At 42.0% G+C, this 19,876-nt stretch overlaps 1 protein-coding gene and 1 pseudogene across 1 annotated transcript in view; one reads left to right on the top strand and one right to left on the bottom strand.

Annotated features, from left to right (window-relative positions):
* LOC141499640 (vomeronasal type-2 receptor 26-like) overlaps window positions 1–19,876 on the bottom strand; it is an 841,716-nt pseudogene that overhangs the window by 205,424 nt on the left and 616,416 nt on the right.
* LOC141497225 (uncharacterized) overlaps window positions 1–19,876 on the top strand; it is a 41,449-nt gene that overhangs the window by 15,594 nt on the left and 5,979 nt on the right. The window contains 1 exon segment of the mRNA XM_074199871.1: window positions 531–1,687. Within this exon segment, the coding sequence (XP_074055972.1) occupies window positions 531–1,687 (1,157 nt within the window).

Raw genomic sequence — 19,876 nt, forward strand, 5'->3', positions numbered from 1 at the left:
CACTCCATCAGTGCAACAACCAGGGACAATTTTAGGGTGTCTGTGACAGAGAATACCATCTGTATCCAGAGAAAGAATTGCGTAGTTTGAACAAAGACCAAAGACTATTACCTTTAATTAAAAAAAAAAAAGCCATGTAATTTTGCTATCTCTTATACTTTGTTTCTTCCTTAAGGATATGATTTTTCTCTCATCACATTCAACTTAGATCCATGTATACCATAGAAACAATGTAAAGACTAACAGACTGCTTTCTTGGGGGGGGGAGTGGGGGGAGGGAAACAAGATCGTGGGAAAAATTTTTAAATTCAAAATAATTAAAATCTATTTTAAAAAATGAATGAATTTAGGTCCTACTAGTGTTGGGAAGGGGATCTCTCTCTCTCTCCATATATACATGTATACATATATATACGTATACATGTATTTATATTTATGTGTGTAGCTTTTAATCTAGATAGATATACATACACATATATGTGTGTATCTGGGTATGTACGTGTATTTTCTGTGTATTTTTTTTCTTTCAGAAAAAGAGATCAGACTTGAATTGAAAGAAACTCCTGGAAAACTGAGCCTTTGTGTGGAAGAAACTCACAAGCAAAGAGCCATAAATAACAATTCCCATGACTTCCTGTGGAGAGAATTCTTTGCAATACATGAGAAAATCCAAACTATAGAGAAACCTTATGAATGCAATCAATGTGGAAAGACTTTTACTCAAAAATCTTACCTTACTAAACATCAGAGAATCCACACTGGAGAGAAACCTCATGAATGTAATCAATGTGGAAAGGCTTTTATTCGGAGGGACAATCTTACTGTTCATCAGAGAAGTCACACTAGAGAGAAACCTTATGAATGCAATCAATGTGGAAAGACTTTTCCTTACAGGTCTCATCTTACTGCACATCAGAGAACCCACACTGGAGAGAAACTTTATGAATGTGATCAATGTGGAAAGACTTTTCCTTACAGGTCTCATCTTAGTGCACATCAGAGAAGTCACTCTGGAGAGAAATTTTTTGAATGTAATCAATGTGGAAAGACTTTTACTTACAGGTCTCATCTTACTGAACACCAGAGAAGTCATTCTGGAGAGAAACCTTATGAATGTAATCAATGTAAAAAGACTTTTACTCACAAGTCTCATCTTACTGCACACCAGAGAAGTCATTCTGGAGAGAAACCTTATGAATGTACTCAATGTGGAAAGACTTTTACTCACATATCACATATTAGTGCCCATCGGAGAACTCACACTGGAGAGAAACCTTATGAATGTAGTCAGTGTGGAAGGTCTTTTACTCAGAGGGCCTATCTTACTGCACATCAGAGAATCCACACTGGAGAGAAACCTTATGAATGTAGTCTATGTGGAAAGGCTTTTACTCAGAGGAACAGTCTTACTGCACATCAGAGTATCCACACCGGAGAGAAACATTATGAATGTAATCAATGTGGAAAGACTTTTACATGGAAGCGCAGTCTTATTACACATAAGAGAAACCACACTGGAAAGAAACCTCATGAATGTAATGAATGTGGAAAGGCCTTTACTCTGAAAGCTGTTCTTACTGCACATCAGAGAATCCACACTGGAGAGAAGCCTTATGAATGCAATCAATGTGGAAGGGCTTTTACTCAGAAGGTCCATCTTACTGCACATCAGAAAATCCACACTGGAGTGAAACATTAAGGATGTAATCAATATGGAAAGGCTTTTACTTGAGGGTACATTCTTAGTGTATATTAGAAAAATGTTATAGATTAAAAATAAACAAAGTTGCCAAGTAACATTAATTCTGTTCAGTGTGTTTCTAAATCACCTTTCATAGAAACATCATTTCCTCCAGCTGTCACTTTGTCATTTTGGACTGACTGCTTTCAGAATAGGATAGAGTGCTTATGATCCAATGATCTTTCCTTCCTATTCTAACAGTTCTTCATCATGTCCTGTCAGTGCCCAATTGTAAATGCATATTTTCACTTAATATATGGACAAACATCTGACTGGGAATCATTCAGTGCATTCTCTTCTTGATTTCCATTTGGTTGGTTGGTTGGTTCTTGTCCATTATTGAAGAAATCCCAAAATGACAGCACTATGTTTGAAACAAATTACAGTTGTCTTACTATGGCTGATGAGTCCAATATGAGCTTACAATGCTCTACCCCAGGTTGGACAAAAATTGTTCATGTGAACATCTAGGATAGGTATCCTAAACGTATGGATGTCACATTTCCTTTAACCTGCTCCAATTCTGTTCTTTTAGAGTGCAGCACCCTCACTGATGAGGATACATCATGCTGGACAGTCCTTTGCTAGTGGCTCCCAAGCTGCACAGTCAATTCTAAATTTCTTCAAAGAGACCTTCAAGGTGGCTTGGTATCACTTCTGAACTCCTTATGAACACTTGCCCTGATTGAATTTTCCTAAAATGCGTTTTTTTGGCAAGGGTCTGGCTTTCTAACAATGTGTCCATCTCATTGTAATTTCACTCTCTGTAGTAATGCTAAGCAGTTTAAATTGAGAAAGGACTTCAATGTCTAGTATCTTTTCCTATGAGGTGATCTTCAGAATATTCCTAAGACAATTTAAATGGAAGCTATTCAGTTTCCTGATATGGAGATGGTAGACTGTTGAGATTTCACAGGCACATAGCAATGAGGTCAACACAACAGTTCTGTAAGACCTTCAGTTTGATAGTCTGTCTAATACCTGTTCTCTCCATACTTCTTTTTGGAGCCTCCCAAATATTGAACTCTGGCAATGTGAGTGTCAACCCCATTGTAAATGTGTACTTCCTTGGAAGGGGCATTCCTAAGGTAAGTTAACTTGTCCATTGTACTCAAAACATGTCCATTTGCTGTAATCAATGGTTCCACATATGACTGGTGTGATGCTAGCAGAATGGAGTACTAGTTTTTTGTTGGTGTTAATTGTTAGACCAAAATTAGGACAAGCAGCAGAGAACTGATCCATACTTTGTTGTTCTCAACTTCAGAAACAGTAATGAGTGCACAATCATCTGCAAGCAAAAGATTATGTACCAACACTCCTTCCATTTTGGTTTTGGGTTGTAACCTTTTCAAATTAAAAGATTTGCCCTTAGTGTGGTAGCTGACTTTGAGATTGTTCATCCTCATTGAAGGCATTTGATAACATGGCTGAAAACATGCTTAGAAGTGAGGGATACAGAGCCATTTTTTCTTTTTCTTTTTCTTTTTTTTTGATTTTTATTTATTTAAGGCAATGGGTTGAAGTGACATGCCCAAAGTCACACAGCTAGGCAATTATTGACACGTTCTTGTTTTACTTCATTGGTGACTAGGAAATCTTGAGAGCATCATACACTATCCAGAGCCCAGGCATGCATGCCTTCATGAAATTGGTACATAATACTGTATACCTTCTCTGGGTAGCCAAATTTTTTTTTCTTTTTTAGGTTTTTGCAAGGCTATGGGGTTAAGTGACTTGCCCAAGGCCATACAACTAGGTCATTATGAAGTGTCTGAGACTGGATTTGAACTCAAGTACTCCTGACTCCAGGGCCGGGGCTGTATCCACTGTGCCACCTAACCACCCCTGGGCAAGCAAATTTTGACAAAATTTTCCATAAATCCTCACAACTAATGGTATCAAAGGCCTTGGTCGCATCTACAAATGTTGTGTACCTCTGTTCTTTTCCTGGAGTTGTGGGGCAGCAAACACCATTATTGATTTCCTCTACCCTTTCTAAAGCCACACTGGCTCTCAGGATGTTGACTAATTTCCAGGTAAAGGATTAGTCTATTGAGAAGGGCTCTAGCAAGAATCTTACCAGCAATGACTGAAAGAGAAATAACAATCTATTCCCTTTTCCATTTAATTCATTCATTTATTTATTTATTTGTCTATTTATTTATTTAAGCATTTGTTTTTTGATTATATTCAGTAGTAATATGTACCCATCATTTTTTGCAAGACTCTGAATTCTACAATTTTTCCTCCATCCTCCCTTCCTCCCCCACAGAAGGCTGACAGTCTTACCTTGTTTCCATGCCATACATTGATGTAAATTGAATGTTATAAGAGTAAACATAAGAATAAACATAACCCCCCTCCCCCCCGCATAAAGATGGGAAACCTCAAGAAAGAGAACAAAAAAGTTGTACTTCAGTCTGTTCAGATTTCTGTCTCTGGGGTGAGTTGCTTTCTTTATCATAAGTCCACCATTAAAGTTCCTTCAATATTTTTCCCTCAGTTGCTATTACTAACTGTACCTCCACTCTATTTCTCCCCACTCTCATTTTTTCTATTCTCTTTCATTCCTTTCATCCTGGCCCTGTCCAAAAGTGTGTTGAATCTGAGTACCCTCTCCCTCAATCTTCCCTCTCTTCCATCACTTATTCCCCCCCTTCCCTCACCCCTAACCCCCCCCCCCCCCCATCCTGTCCCTTTCCTCCCATCCTTCTCCAGGGCAAGACAGATTTCCTCATCCTATTAAGTGTGTATGTCATTTTCTCTCTCAGCCATTTCCAATGAGAATGAAAGCTCACTCATTTCCCCTTGCCTTCCCTGCCTCCACTCCATTGAAAAAGCTTTGTATTTACTCATGTGAAATCCCTCAGCTTCTTCTTCATCTCCTTTTCCATCCTCCCAGTCCTTTCCTCCATCGCCCATTGACTCCATCCCTTTACCACATCATACCATTATATTCTGCTCTTTCCTATGTCCTGTCTATATATACTCCTTCTAACAGCTCTTTTAAAAAGGAGAAAGTTCATTTGGGTTATCCATATCTTCTTCCCATGCAGGAATCCAAACAGTTCAAAATCGTTAAATTCCTCATAGTTAGTGCTTCTCTTCCACCCCCTCTATGGTTCCCCAGAGCCCTGTACTTGGAGATCAAACTTTATGTTCAGCTCTGGTTGTTTCAGTAGGAAAGTTTGATAGTTCCCTGTTTTATTGAGAGTTCAACTTTTCCCCTGAAAGAGGATGTTCAGTTTTACTGGGTAGTTGATTCTCAGTTGTAAACCAAGATCTTTTGCCTCCCGGAATATATTTCAATCCCTACGAGCCCTTAATGTAGATGCTGCTAGATCCTGTGTAATCCTGACTATGGATCCTCGGTAGTTGAATTGTTTGTTTCTGGAAGCAAATTGTTTGTTTCTGGAATTTTCTCTATGATTTAGGAGTTTTGGAATTTGGCTATAATATTCCTGGAAGTTTTTCTTTTGGGATCTCTTTCAGGGGGTGACTGGTGAATTCTCTCAATTTGTATTTTACCCTCAGCTTCTTGGATCTTGGCAATTTTGCTTTATTATTTCTTGAAAAATGAAGTCTGGGTGTGGCTAGGTGGCACAGTGTATAGAGCACCCGCCTTGGAGTAAGGAGGACCTGAGTTCAAATCTGACCTCAGACTTAATTATCTAGCTGTGTGACTTTGGGCAAGTCACCCTATTAGCCTTGCAAAAACCTAAAAAAAAAAAAAAAGAAATGAAGTCTAGGTGGTTCTCCTGGTTGTGGTTTTCAGATAGCCCAGTAATTTTTTAAATTATTTCTTCTGGATCTGTTTTCTAGGTTGGTTGTTTTTCTAATGAGACATTTCACATTTTCTTCTAATTTTTGGCTTTTTTGGCAAAGTTTTATTTCTTTCTGCTTTTTTTGCAAAGTCATCAGCTTCTTTTAGTTCCATTATTTTCTTCAGAGAGCTTTTTTTATCTCCTTTTCCTGCTGGCCAATTCTGCTTTTTAAGGCATTCTTCTCATTTGCCTTTTGTTTTTTTCCAATATGCCTAAACTGGTTTTTAACATACTATTTTCTTCAGTACTTTTTTGTATATCTTTCACCAAGCTTTTGATTTGGTTTTCATCATTTTTCTGCCTTGCTCTCATTTCTCCTCCCATTTCTCCTCCCATTTTTTCCTCCACTTCCCTTAATTTCTTTTCAAAGTCTTTTTTTGAGCTCATCCATAGTCGGAGCCCATTTTCTATTTCTCTTAGAGGTATGCAAGCTTTGATTTTGTTATCATTTGAGTATGTGTTTTGATCTTCCATGGTACTAAAGCAATTCTCTGTGGTCAAATTCTTTTTCTGTTTACTCATTTCCTTAGCCCAAGACCAATCTACAGCACTTTCAAGGCTTTGGGGTTGGGTTTTCTTGGGGACACCTCACTGGGACCTTTTATTCCTGCAAGGTCTTATGCTCTCTAGTATGTGCTTTGATTTGTAGATGACCATAGCACTACCCTCTGCCCTGGGGCTATAAGGAGAGATCCAGCTTGGTTCTTTAGTATGGAAGCCCAAACTGCAATATGAGAGTGCAGGCAAACAGCAGAGTCCTATCCCAGGGAGAGCAGAGAAATCTCTGCAGACTTCCCTTACCATCTCTGGGGTGCAGGCTGCTTTCTCCTGATTCTTGCTGCAGAGTCCTGGTCATGCTCCTCACTCCACACTCATTCTGGTCGAGCAAGAGTTTTCTCCCTGCCCCTTCAAGCTGTTGCTGGTGATCTCTAGGCTGGGCTGGGTTGGGCTGCTTCAAGCCTTGGCTTTTTTCCGAACCCCCAGTCCTGGTGAAACACACCTTTCCTGCTGAATTTCTAAGTTATCTTGGACTAGGAAAATGTATCACTCAGTCTTTCTGTGGGTTCTGCTCATCTAAATTTTGGCTAGAGCCATCCTTTGTTTTTTGGGGGGTTTGGGGGGTCAGAGTTCTAGGGAAATGCTGCCTTCATACTGCCATCTAGGCTCCACCCCCCCTTTTCCTTTTAGAGATGGGTGATGGATGCATCCTTGAATTCTTGGGGGTGTAGGGAATATCCAAGGAAGACTAGTAATTTGGTGTGAGGGCTGCTTTCCACCTTTGATGTCCACCTGATCCACCTAACTCACCTATGCCTACAAGAAGCTGTAGTATGCATAGCGGCCACACCCTGGTAAACTGTGCAGGTGGTCTAAACCAGGTTGTGGGAACCAAGGGAGTCTTAAACTCATGTGACTAGTGGGGAGTGTCTACCTAATTCATATGAAGTGGAATGGGCAAAGGAGAACACTTCATTCCAATGACCATGAAGACAGCTGAAGCAGGTGCTGTGGAGCTTTTAAGAGCTTGGTTAGACATTGTGGACACCAAGATCGGCCATTGCAGCTAAAGCCATCACCAGCTATCTTGATTGTCTTGTCATGCTGGGTCATGATGACTTTGGAAGAGAGTGTGAGGCAGATGACTGTGCAACTCTACTTCACTTAAACCCAACTTAACCATGCAACAAAAGACATCCCTCATAACCATTCCCAAAGTCCTGTGGGGCCAGGCAGGTGATGAAGCAGCATGCACAGGAAGTGGGCAACTTAGTTCTTGGAGGCTAGGATGGCGTTTGAGCAATGCGGGCAGGGAGTGTATGTGGAAGGAGCAAGTTTGGAATTGTGGGAAAGTTTCAAGCAAAAGAAGAGATCATTACAGTAGAGAAGACATTCCATGTGATGGTGAACAGGCCTTAGAAAGGAAGCCAGTCAGGGTTCTTTTCTCCTGGCCCTGTTTGATAGTGGAGGCAGTCTTGGATCTTAGCGCTGCAGTTTGTTGCTCCTGCAATTAGGAAGAGCCTCCTAGAGTGGGTTGACTGGAACCAGGGCATCTTTGATATGTTCTACCTTCCATGGAGCTCACATGTTTCTGTGTCCTTTTCATCCCGAGATCACTGTGCCTTATAGATGCCAGTTTTGAGTATACAGAGGATGGGAGAAAAATATGGAACTTAAAATCTTATCAACAACTGTTGAAAGCTTTCTTTGCATGGGAAATGTATGGAAAAATAAATTTTAGACAAAAGAGTTAAAGTAAAAAAAATAAGTTTGGCCAATTTATTTGTATTCAATCTATCATGTTGAAGATAACATAAAATACCTGGAAATGTAACTGGTAAGAAAAACTCAGAAGCCACATGAACTCACTAATTGGGCAAAGAAATCATAAAAATGTGAAAATTTCCCATTATACAAAACTAGCAGCTAATTTTAGAGTGTTGAAGAATTGGAAATTGAGGTAATGCTCAACAATTGAGGAATGACTGAATAAATTGTGATCTATGTAACAGTGTATAATTGTTCTGTAAGAAATCATGAGTGGACAGACTTGAGAAAAGTCTGAAAAGACTGATGCTGAGTAAAATGAGCAAAACCATCAAAATATACACAGTAAGGGCAACATTTTGAGTTGATCAATTATTTTGAGTCCCTCTCTGTTACATAGTGATCACAGACCTTTCTAAGAGACTTATGATGGAAAATTCCAACCACATCTGGAGGAATGAATGCAGTTCAAAGTACACTATTTTCACTTTGTGAGACTTGTTTTTTCTCATAGTTTTCCTCCCTTTCTGACTCTCCTTTCACTACATAACTGTTATCAATGGCTCATAATTATACTTATTGCAGAGTGATTAAAATGGTTTTTATTAAGACATCTCAATAAGTGGACCATCTCTTAAGAAAAGGGGCTCTGAATCATGACAAAATTGGGTTTTCTGTGCAGTTTGAAAGGCTTGTTCTTCCCCCTTCCTACCAATCATTGACCAGGATCACAATCTAATTGGGCACTTCTTCCCCAGAACTGAGAAGATTTGATGACCTGGCCTAAAGAGAAGGTCCCCTGTTATTAAAATCAAAAGCCCTAAATTGAAAAGAATTTACAAGGTTCTTTTGTTCTTTTCTCAGAGTTACTGGGTTTTGTTTTGTTTTTTTGGTCAGTTTTAAAGTAAAATATAACCTCTAGGTGGCTAAGTGGATTGAACAGGAGTCAGGAGAATGTGAGTACGAATCTGGCATCAAACACTTAATACTTAGCTATGTGACCTTAAGCAAGTCACTTAACTCCATTGCCTTGCAAAATTAAAAAAAATCAAATATAATCAATTAAATGTGTAGCAGTTTGTAACCCTTAATCATGTACTCAAACAGCTCAATTCCAAATTTCATAGCATCCAGATCCAAAAAGGACTGGGTTTTCTTTTTTCTTCTTTGTTTAATATACTTTGTTTTCCCAATGTTGAGTTCCCCTGTCCACCAGGGGAATTAATTGGGCTCAGGAGAGAAAAGACACACGGTACGCCGAGGTGGGGATGCTAGCAGGACAATCAGCAGGGCTGTTTATTCACAGTATCAGGCAGTTTTTGGGGCAGAAAACCGCCAAAGGAGCATGTAACAGCGGCATATCTCAAACCCAGGCCGAGACGTTCGGGTACAGGCCTATCACACAAGTGAGGGCCCGGATGACCCAGTGGGGCTCGGGGGGCCCTTGAGCTCGAGGCTCCCCTAAGCCCGGCTCTTCGTCAGCCCTGACCTTTAATCCAGACTCACCCGAGCGGCTCTCAACACCGATGATAGACAGCAGCAGTTTGTAGCAATCATTTCTGCAGGATTTTGAATGTCCTGATGCCCCTTCCCCTCCCCTTTACATGCTTCCGCGATGTGCAGTGATCAAAATTGAATGTGTTGAGAAAAAACCCAAGACTTCACTTTCTAACCATCATCCAGGAATCGTTTTTCGAATTCCAAATGTTTTGTGTCTCAAACACTCGGATCCGAGAAACCAGAAGCCTAGTAATAGTAACATAAATAGTGACGCGAACGGCGCTGCAGGGGCCTCCCTCCAGTTCCCGGCGCCGCGGGGTCCAGGGCCCGGCGGCTCGGCCTGTGTTCTCCCTCCCTGTGGGGGTCCCTGGGGCCCAGGACCCGCCGGGGGACCCCTCCCCACTCTCCCCGGGATGCACCTCCCAGGGGGCAGGGCTCGCCGGGGCCGCTGGGCCGGCTCAGTGCCGTATTCCCAATGCAGCCATCTCAGGGAATGTTCCAGAACAAACTCTCTGTCTCTGGAGGAAAGCCCTGGCGCTGGCCGCAGGCGGCCCCGAGCTCCCCGGCCTCCCCGGCCAGTGGCCGGCCGCCGGGCAGCTGTCATGCTTCCCAAGTGCACTGCGCCTGCGCAGACGAAGCGATGCGTGGGCAGAGGCGCGCGGGGGCGGGGCGCCGCCGGGAGCCTCGGAGGGGGCCCTTTTCTCCAGAAAGGCTAAACCAAACGTGTTTTTTGCTCAGAGGCGTCGCCATGTTTCTGTTAGTGCGTTTTTATGCCACCCAAGGGGCTCCGTTCCGTCCGTGGGGGGGCGGGGGAAGGAGAGGAGCCCCTGGAGGCGGGGCCAAGGCGGAGCTGGAGGGGGGAGGAGTTTGGGGCGGAAGCCGAGAGCTTTGTAGTGGAGAAGGCCGTGCACGTGGCGGGGGCGGGGCTCGGGGCCCAGAGGCATTCTGGGTCCTGTAGTCCTGGGTGGGATTGGAGGCTCCGGGGTCTCCCCCCGGCCGGTGCTTCCGGGACCGGGCCGCCTCCTGGAGGGCCTGACCGGAAGCCGGAAGTCCGCGCCGAGGCCCCGCCCCCTCCCTGCCTCCGGTGCTCGCGGCTCCCAGGTATGTCGGAGCCGGGGCCCCCCCCGCCTCCTCCTGTCCCAGACTTCCGGGGCCCCCCCTCCCAGACTTGACACTCTGCCCGCAGGGAGCCGGGCCCCCCCCCCGAGCCGTCCCCTCCTCGGACCCGGACACACGGCCCCGCCCCCGCCTCGGCCCCCCCCCCCCCGGCTCCGGGCTGTTGGGGGGCTCGGGGGAGGGGGGCCCGGGGGGCGGGGCCAGGCCCAACTGGACTTCCCGGTCCCGGCGCCTCCCGGGCCTGTGGGGGATGGGCGGGGGTCTCCAGCCGGGCCCCCAGCCCCCTCCCTCCCTCTGTGGAGCAGCCTCCCGCCCCCTCCCCCCGGGGTCCCCAATCCGGGCCCCCTGAGAAAGCTCCCAGAGCCGCAGCGGACGGCGGAGCCCCGGGCCGGGGGGTCCCCGAGGCGGGGCGCAGCGGGGCCGGAGGTGGGGAGACCCGGATGGCGCGGCCCTGGCAGCCCGGCCTCGGAGGGCACGGCCCCCGGGGGCCCCCGCCCCGCAGCCCAGGTGGGTGCCAGGCCCGGGGGCGTGGGCAGCGCCCTCCTCCTGCATGGCTCCGTCACCAGCCATGTCGGTCTGGGGCGCGCTGCGTTGGTAGCTGCCTCGCCAGACCCTGGGCCCGGGGCCCCGGGGCCCCCCAGCTGGCGCCCGCCCGCCCCTTGTAGTCTCCCTGGTGACAGCTGTCAGTGACCGCTGCGGGCCCAGTGCGGGCAGCCTGGGCATCTGGGCCTCCCGCCGCGCTCTGTCTCTGTCTCTGTCTCTGTCTCTCTCTCTCTGTCTCTGTCTCTGTCTCTCTCTCTCTCTCTCTCTCTCTCTCTGTCTCTGTCTCTGTCTCTGTCTCTCTCTCTGTCTCTGTCTCTCTCTCTCTCTCTGTCTCTCTCTCTCTGTCTCTGTCTCTCTCTCTCTGTCTCTGTCTCTGTCTCTCTCTCTCTGTCTCTGTCTCTCTGTCTCTCTCTCTCTGTCTCTGTCTCTCTCTCTCTGTCTCTGTCTCTCTCTCTGTCTCTGTCTCTCTCTCTGTCTCTCTCTCTCTCTCACACACACACACACAGAATGACTGACTCTGAGCACTCCCTCCCTCACCCCCCTCCGTCCCCCTCTCCTCTGTTTCTCTGGCTAGGCTTTACTTCTGGCATCCGTAGGTCCAGCAGAACCAGCCCCTGCCCTTTGTGGTCTTGGCCTCAGAGCAGAAATTGTGCCTGGGAGCCGCTCATGTCTTTGTGTCTCAAGTCACACAAGCCTTCTCCTGTCTCTTTTATCATTTCTTTTTGAAAAATGTAAATTTTATTTTTATCCAATTACATGTTGAAACTATTTAAACATTTATAGTCTATCCCTCCCTCTCTCCTCTCTGCCTTCTCTTGAATTAATAAGCAATCTGATAGAGCTTATATATTTGAAATTTCTTTTAATTATTTAAATCTTTCAAAAATTTCCATATCAGCATTTTGTATGTGTGTCTTCCTTCCTGTCCTTTCCTAGAGCACGATAGTATTCCATCCCAACCCTACACCACAGGTTTTTCTGCCATTCCCCAGTGGATGGCTAGCTTCCTTTTTCCCATTTCTTAGCCACCACAAAAAAGAGCTTCAATAAATAACTTATTCTCTCAAAGGCATTCTTTTTTAAGTTTTTTTATTTTTATTTTTGCAAGGCAAATGTGGTTACATGACTTGCCCAAGGCCACACAGCTAGGTAATTATTAAGTGTCTGAGACCGGATTTGAACCCAGGTACTCCTAACCCCAGGGCTGGTCCTTTATCCACTGCACCACCTAGCCGCCCTACTCAAAGTCATTCTTAACACAATATTGCTGTTGCTGTATCCAGTATTCTCTTGGTCATTCTCAAACTCATCATTTCATACAGTACAGCAGTATTCCATATAATTAATGTACTACAGCTTATAGTAACCCTTTAATTGATGGGAATCCCTGAACTGTCTGGATCTTTGCTATTACAAAGAGAACTTCTACAAAATTTTAGCTCATAGAGGTGGTTTTCTTTATCTTTAATCATCTTTGGGTGGGTAAATGGTACAGTCAGTAGAGTACTGACTTTGACCTTGGGAGGATGGAAGTCCAACCTCAGAAACTTGGAGACTTTCTAGCTGTATGAACTTGGACAACTCACTTAACCTTGATTGCCTGGCATCTTGGACCAATCCAGTCATCCTGATTCATATGTGGCCTCTGGACCCAGATCGCTTAAGAGGAGAAAGTGAGTCTAGTGACAGCACAGCATCTCCTCACTTCAATTGAACTCCCATGCTTGTCATGGCATCATGTCCCTGATAGCATAGTCTTCTTGGAAAATGAAGGACAAACAGCATCATCAATTCTCTTTGAAAAGAGAGCTGGTGAATCTGTAGCCAGAGAAAGAATTGTGTAGTTTGAACAAAGATGAAAAACTATTATCTTCAATTTTTTGGGAAAAAAACCATTATCTTATGTAATTCTATCTTATATTTTATTTTTTCTTAAGGATATGATTTCTCTCTTATCACATTCAACTGAGATCAGTGTATAACATGGAAACAATATAAGACTTACAGACTGCCTTCTGTAGGGGGTGGGGGAGGGAAGCAAGAATGCGGGGGGGATTGTAAAACTCAAAATAAATAAAATCTTTCTGAAAAAAAAAATAGAGCTGGAGGTGGGATTTTTTGGGTCAAACAGAAAGGTAGGTTAAAACTGTTGGCCATCATTCCAGACTACTCACTGAAATAGTTGGACCATTTTACAATTCCACCAACAATAAATTAGTGTACTAATTTTTCCATATCCTCTCCAACATATATCACTTTTCCATTCTATTCTTTTAGTTAGTCTGATAGGTGTGAAATGATTGCCCAAGATTGTTTTAATTTACATTTCTCTAATCCATAATGATTTAGAGCATTTTGATTGATGTTGGTTTATTCTTCTTGAAGAAGATCATGACACCAGAATGATGTCACAACAAATGCAGGAACTGGCTTTAATTGAGGGGGCTCCGTGTTAAGTCCCCAGCCTCACTTTCTCCTCCAGTGTCATCTGGGTCCAGTGGCCAGACATGCATCAGGATGACTGGAGATTTTCCTGGATTTGAGGCAGTCAGGATTAAGTGAATTGGTAAAGGTCTCACAGCTAGTGTCAAGTGTCTGAGGTGAGATTCCAAACTCCCATCCTCATGTCTTTATGATTGGTGCTCTATCCACTGTGCCACCTTGTCCCCTTGCCACCCCTAAACTGAATCGATATTCCATTCTAAATGCCCCATCCCCATGATATCCCTTTGTTTACTTCCCTCTTTTGAGGTTCAGAAGATTCCCAAAGATCTCAGATGTATACATTGATCTTCACTCCAGAGGAGAGCAAAAATCCAGTATTACCAGCTCCCCACCCCCACCTGCTTTTTCTGTATTAAATTCTTCCTCTCGTGCTCTATTTTTATGAGATAATTTCTCCTTTAAATCTTTTCCTTCCTTGTATTGGATTTTAGAATCACCTTGTCATATGCAACTCAACGACAATCTTTCTTTCAAACTACCATAGAAATGATAACACTTTTAAGAACACTATTGCCAATAAGAACAACTAATAAATGTTTATATTAACATTTTCTTCTGTCATAAGTAAACAGTTTGACTTCAATCAATGCCTTATCTTACGTCCTCAGTGATTTCCTGATATTTCTTCTGTATCTTTTTTTTTTAAGGTTTTTGCAAGGCAATGGGGTTAAGTGGCTTGCCCAAGGCCACACAGCTAGGTCATTACCCAGGTACTCCTGACTCCAGGGCTGGTGCTCTCTCCACTGTGCTACCTAGCCTCCCCTTTATCTTTGTTTTTTTTTTTTTTTATCAAATGTTCTATTGAGTTAATTGTTTTTTTTTGTTACAAATACTTGAATATCTTTCAGTTCATCAAATGTGTATTTTTTTTCCTATTCAGAATTATATTCAACTTTGCTGAATGAGTTATTCTTGGAGGCATCCCCAGCTCCTTTGTTCATTAAACTGATCTTCTACTGTAGAAGCTTTGTTTTGCCCTCATTATTCTTCCAGGTTCTTTCAGATTTTTTTCTTGTTCCTTCAAACATTTTTTTTCCACCTGGCAGTTTTGAAACTTGACTCTAACAATGCTGTAAATTTGCTTCCTAGGATTTTTTCAGGTGATGATCAGTCTATTCTTTTTATTTCTATTTTATTTTTCTTGGTCTAGAACTTTAGGGCAACTTTATTTATTTCTTGTGATATTGTATCCATATTCTTTTTTATAATAATTTTTAGATCAATCAATCTACTCCTATAGTCTCTCCTTGATCTATTCTCCAAATCATAAAATCATTTACTTTTAATATTTTCTTTTTCTTATAAGTTGATCATTTTATAATTTTTGATTGCTTTTATTTTTCCATTTCCCTTGTTTCTTATTTGACATTTGAATTCCTTTTTATCTTCTTCCTAAAATTGTATTTAATCCTTTTGCATTTAGTTAATTTTTTTCATAATTTTCCTGAATTTTATTTAAAAAAAATTTTTTTGTAATTCTCATTTTAATTGAGACAAGTTTTGAAATCCTTTTTAATTTCTTAGAAGATTTCTTTTGGATTGTTGGGTCATTTGACATTAGTCTTGTATGTGATAAAAATACACTAAAGAAAAATTTCAGAGGCTGGTCTGAGCAAAGGAACGTTTTCATATTTTACTTTTCTCAAAAAGGGCAAACTCCCAGGCACACCAAGGTACTGTCTTAAAGAGCTGCATGGAAAGCACAACTGCGGGGGTCCAGCCTCCGCAGGGTTCTTGGAACCTGACAGGAGGGATAGATCTGGTGAAATGAGTTGAGTCAACAAGTGGGTATAGACAGGAGCAGGTTGACTGACTGTGCTTCTTGGATTTATTTTTATAGTTTCAGAATCATGTATGTTTCAAGCAAGCAAGCAAGCTGAGATCATTTCCTTGGTTACAAGAGTGTACAATTTTCATCATCAATCATATAGTTCATATGGTTACAAGTTTTAATCATGTGATTACAAGTTTAAGCAATAATCATATGGTTAATTAATTTCTTATCCCTACTCAGACCACAATGACCTTAACCTGTCTGTTACCACATTACTACATTGTATAATTGTTAATTCATTTAGAGTTATTAATTAAGCAATTCTTTTAATGGAAAGTTTTTTATATTTTCTGTGTAGGTAATGTTTTTTGATACACTTCCTTAACAGTCCGTAGTGAGTGTCTTTATGCTTGTCTACCCATCCGTTAACTCTTACAATAACCAATTTTTCTTTCTGGCCTTGTTGGTAGAAACCACAGTTTCTGTGACTTTTTTATTCTTTCCCATGAAACTAAGGCTGCTGGAGTTCACATATCGGTCACCTGTACTAACTATTTTCTCACCATCTTTTTCATATATTTCTGTGTATGGCAAGTGGGGCAAAACTATTAATTTCCCTGGAATTCTATCTGACCCATCTTGTATCTGTTCTCCCTGCATATATTCTGGTATCTCCTTGGAATTCCCAGTGCTGGGTTTTCCAGAGATTTCACAATGTTGAAGCCTTTTGTATGCCTCAGGGAGAAGCAGTCCTGTTAAATTTGGACAGAGTTTACAATCTGTTTTATTCAAGGAATTTTTCTGAAATCCTTCCTTTATAGTCATTCCAGTATTAGGGTGAGTAAATATTGTAATCAATAATAAACCTATACATATTGGTATGCATGAAATCCATATATATATATATGTATATATATATATATATACATATATATATATATGAAGGAAATGTTGTTCCATCAGGCAGTGTGACTGCCTTGAGTCTTCTTGCTGCAACTGTGTCAAACAGCTTAGAGACCCTGGCTCCCAACACACAACAATTTTGGTTTATAGTTTATATATAGATTTTAGCTTCAATTTTTCCCCCACTCTAAATGCCTTCCCCTTAAGCCCATTGGCTAGGTTTCTGGTGGGTAGAGTCTATTCACAAAAATCTACTCTAGCAAGAGACACAAAGAAAACAATGTAATATTTTCAAAATATGTATCTCACCAGATCATGGGGTGACCTGTTACTGGACCCTCTTAGTTTAGAGGTCCTGATGACCTTCATAACTGTTTTGATAAGAAAAAGTAGGATTTTCTTAGTCAGGATGCCTCAGTTAGGAAAACAGTCTTATTGCAAAAGCAGGCTGTACTGGGTTCCTTGGAATGCAAGGTTTTCTTGTTGTAAACACTTCTTTAACCCTGAGAGAACTTCATCAGGAATTTTCCCACACAGTCTTTAAGGAATGAATGGCCTTTTGTACTTCACTGTCTTCTTTTGAGTATGATCCCAAATCCTTTTTTGGCACCAGTGTATCAAGAAATAGTCAGGATCTTTATTCTTTACTTATAAATTTTTCGTCTTTAATTTCTCTTATTTTTAGCAGCTTAATATCATTATTATTATTATTATCATCATCAAGTTTTCATCTTGAATTTTGGGTAATGTTGCCTTCCTCCTCAAGTGCTTCTTATTATTGTGTTCTAAATTCTATCTGGGGGCTCAACCTCAGAGACTCCTCTCTTTCTCTCCTTTACTCTGGTCACGCTGGACCAAAATCTTATTACTCCGTGTGGTACTTGCCCTTCCATACCCATAAGCACAGTCAGGGTCATGTCTGGTCAGCACTGTTTGCCATGGCTTCGCCACAGCACAGGGTCCTTCGGTCTTCCCCTACTCAGCATCTTCTTTGCTTTAGATGAAAGTTTGTGCCATAAAAGTTGTTGTAGTGAAATTTCTTGAGACCTCCAGTGCTTCCCTCAGAGTCTCCTGTTTGATGGGTCAGTGGGGTATCTTCCCTTCAGTCAGGTCAAACCTCATCCCCTGCCATCTTCTCTGAGTTCTCTCAAGTTCTCCTCCTAGGACACTGCTTTGTCCCTCTATTTTTGCTACTTTACATTCATTTCATGGTGATTTTTTTTTTTGTCATTTTTATGGAGAAAAATCTGGAAAGTGGAAATTTCTGGCTTATATCATCAACTTCCCTGAGCACATCTCCTGTCTGGTTTGATAAGGAAGAAATTTCACATCACCCTTCATTCTCCTCCACAGATCTGTTTACCACTCACTGAGAGAGCACAAACTTCCTCCCTGATTCCTCAGAGAGACACTTTTCCTTATAAGACTTTTCTCAGTTTTATTTCAACTGATCACATAAATGCTTATCTCAAAATCCCAGTAGTCCCTTAATGCCTGTGAGTTCTGGAGCTGACTCTGCCTTTCATATAGGGATAACCTCTAGACAAATCCCTTTCTGCATTTCAGGTTCTCCCTGTAGTTGTTGAGAGCTGAACTTGGGTTCTGAGGAGTTCTTCAGGTCTACATTTGAGGACTTTTGATGTTCCCCAGGTAATGGTGACATTCAAGGATGTGGCTGTGGACTTCACCCAGGAGGAGTGGAACCTCTTGGGTCATCCTCAGAAGGAGTTGTACAAGGAAGTCATGCTGGAGAATGCCCAGAACCTGCTCTCTCTGGGTAAGGACACTTCCCCTGATGACACTGTGTCTGCAATCATTGGAAATATTTTCATTCTGTATTGTAGAGGGTTTGGAGCATTGATCTAATTTGAGAGAGAAAAGTGCTGATCACTTTAGTCCAAGATACTGGGACCTCAGGAAGGAGGGTTTTCTTTTAAAATATCTTTCTATTGTGTGATAGAAACCTGATGGTCTACTTTGTTGCTCCTGTAGTTGTCTCTTACCCATTCTAGGTAGCTTCAGGTCAAAGATCAAATCGCTGTTGCTGCATCTCTGATGTGGAATCATCATCTATATGGACATGAGTTTTGCCTGCCAAAACTTTGCAAGCAACTCTTCATTGAAACCCTTACTCTTTGGGATGAGTTTAGTATTTGGAATATTCTTCTTTTCACAGGCATCAGTTTGTAGTTTGAAGGTCCTTGTCCCAGCAAATTTGTCCTTAATCATCCTTCATGTAACCTTAAAATTCTAGCACAGATGGTGGGAAAGAAAAGGAATAGAATAAGCCTTTGTTTTCACCTATTATTTTCCAGTTATCTTTGCCAAGTGCTTTCTTATCATATTAGATCACCTCATCATGATAGTAACCTTCCAAGTTAGTTCACATTTTTATCCCCATTTGATGGTTGAGGAAACTGAGGCAAATGGAGGTTTGGTGACTCACAGCTAGTAACTTCCTGAGGCTGGCAATCCTCACTCTTTGCCCAGGGCTCTCTTCATTGTATTATTAGCTGTCTCTAATTTCTAGGTAATACTATGATGAAGTAGCCCCAAGACCACATTTTCTGACTCCAGTGAGATTCCATGACATTCTCTCACTCATCTCAGAGCTCAAAAGCTAAATGTTCTGAGACTGTTTTTCAGGAGACCTGGAAGCCACTCTATGGTCCTTTCTCACATGCTCCTGGTATTGCCAGTAATAACAGACTGTCTAAGAAATAGAATTGGAGCAAGTCAAGTTTCTAGAGTTTCCTAGGAGAATCTTATTTGTAGAGGCAAAGACTCCCCAGATGAATAGTAGACAACAGGGTAGTATTTCTGGGGGTTCTAGGCTGGTCTTGTACAGTAACTCTTTCCCCCAATTTTAGAATTTGGTGTTTCTATAGAATGAATTTTAATAGGATTGGGGCAGGTGGGGGAAGAGAATTTGGCCATTTTTCAGAATAGCAAGTACAATTTTAAGTTATTCTCATTACAAACACTACTGGTTGAGTCCAGATTCCTTTGTATGAACATAAGGGAGTGATTCTCAAAATGCAGCAACTCTACAACTATCATCCTGTCCAAAAATAAGACCAAATTCTAAGTTTCTTTCCATTTCTTTCCTAACTAATTCTCCTTTACAGGGTTTCCAGTTTCCAAACAAGATATGATGTCTTATTTTGACCAAAAGCCTCCATGGAGGCTGGATCAAGAAGGTCTGAGAATCTGCTGTCCAGGTGAGTCAGGAGAAAGTAGGTACATGAGAGCTCTGATCCAAGAGACTTCTGCATGTTAATAGTGAACCAAGTTTCAGAATTGGGGTATGATCACCTGTCATGGAATTCTCTTTCAGATATTTTTTAGCAGTGCTTTCCTGGGTCCATCATTGAACCACGGAGTTTCAATTTACCCATTATATAATAGAAACTTGGAGTCCATAGTCTTTCAACTTCTAGGAATCAATCTAGGATCCCAAAAGATGTCTTTATTTGGAATTTGTGGGTAGGGAGTTTTTTTTTCTGATTTTTCCAAAACAATGAGGTTAAGTTACTTGCCCAAGGTCATGTGAGGCTGAATTTGAACTGAGGGCTAGTGCTACCTAACTGTCCCTGGAATTCTTTTGATAGTACAAAAGGGTATTGATTTGTCCTTTATGAGATCTTTCCTAGACCTTCTTCAAGTAAATAAAAATCTAAGTGCCGACTATGTTCCAGACCT

The sequence above is a fragment of the Macrotis lagotis genome, chromosome X, assembly GCF_037893015.1.
Source record: "Macrotis lagotis isolate mMagLag1 chromosome X, bilby.v1.9.chrom.fasta, whole genome shotgun sequence".
Classification (NCBI taxonomy): domain Eukaryota; kingdom Metazoa; phylum Chordata; class Mammalia; order Peramelemorphia; family Peramelidae; genus Macrotis; species Macrotis lagotis.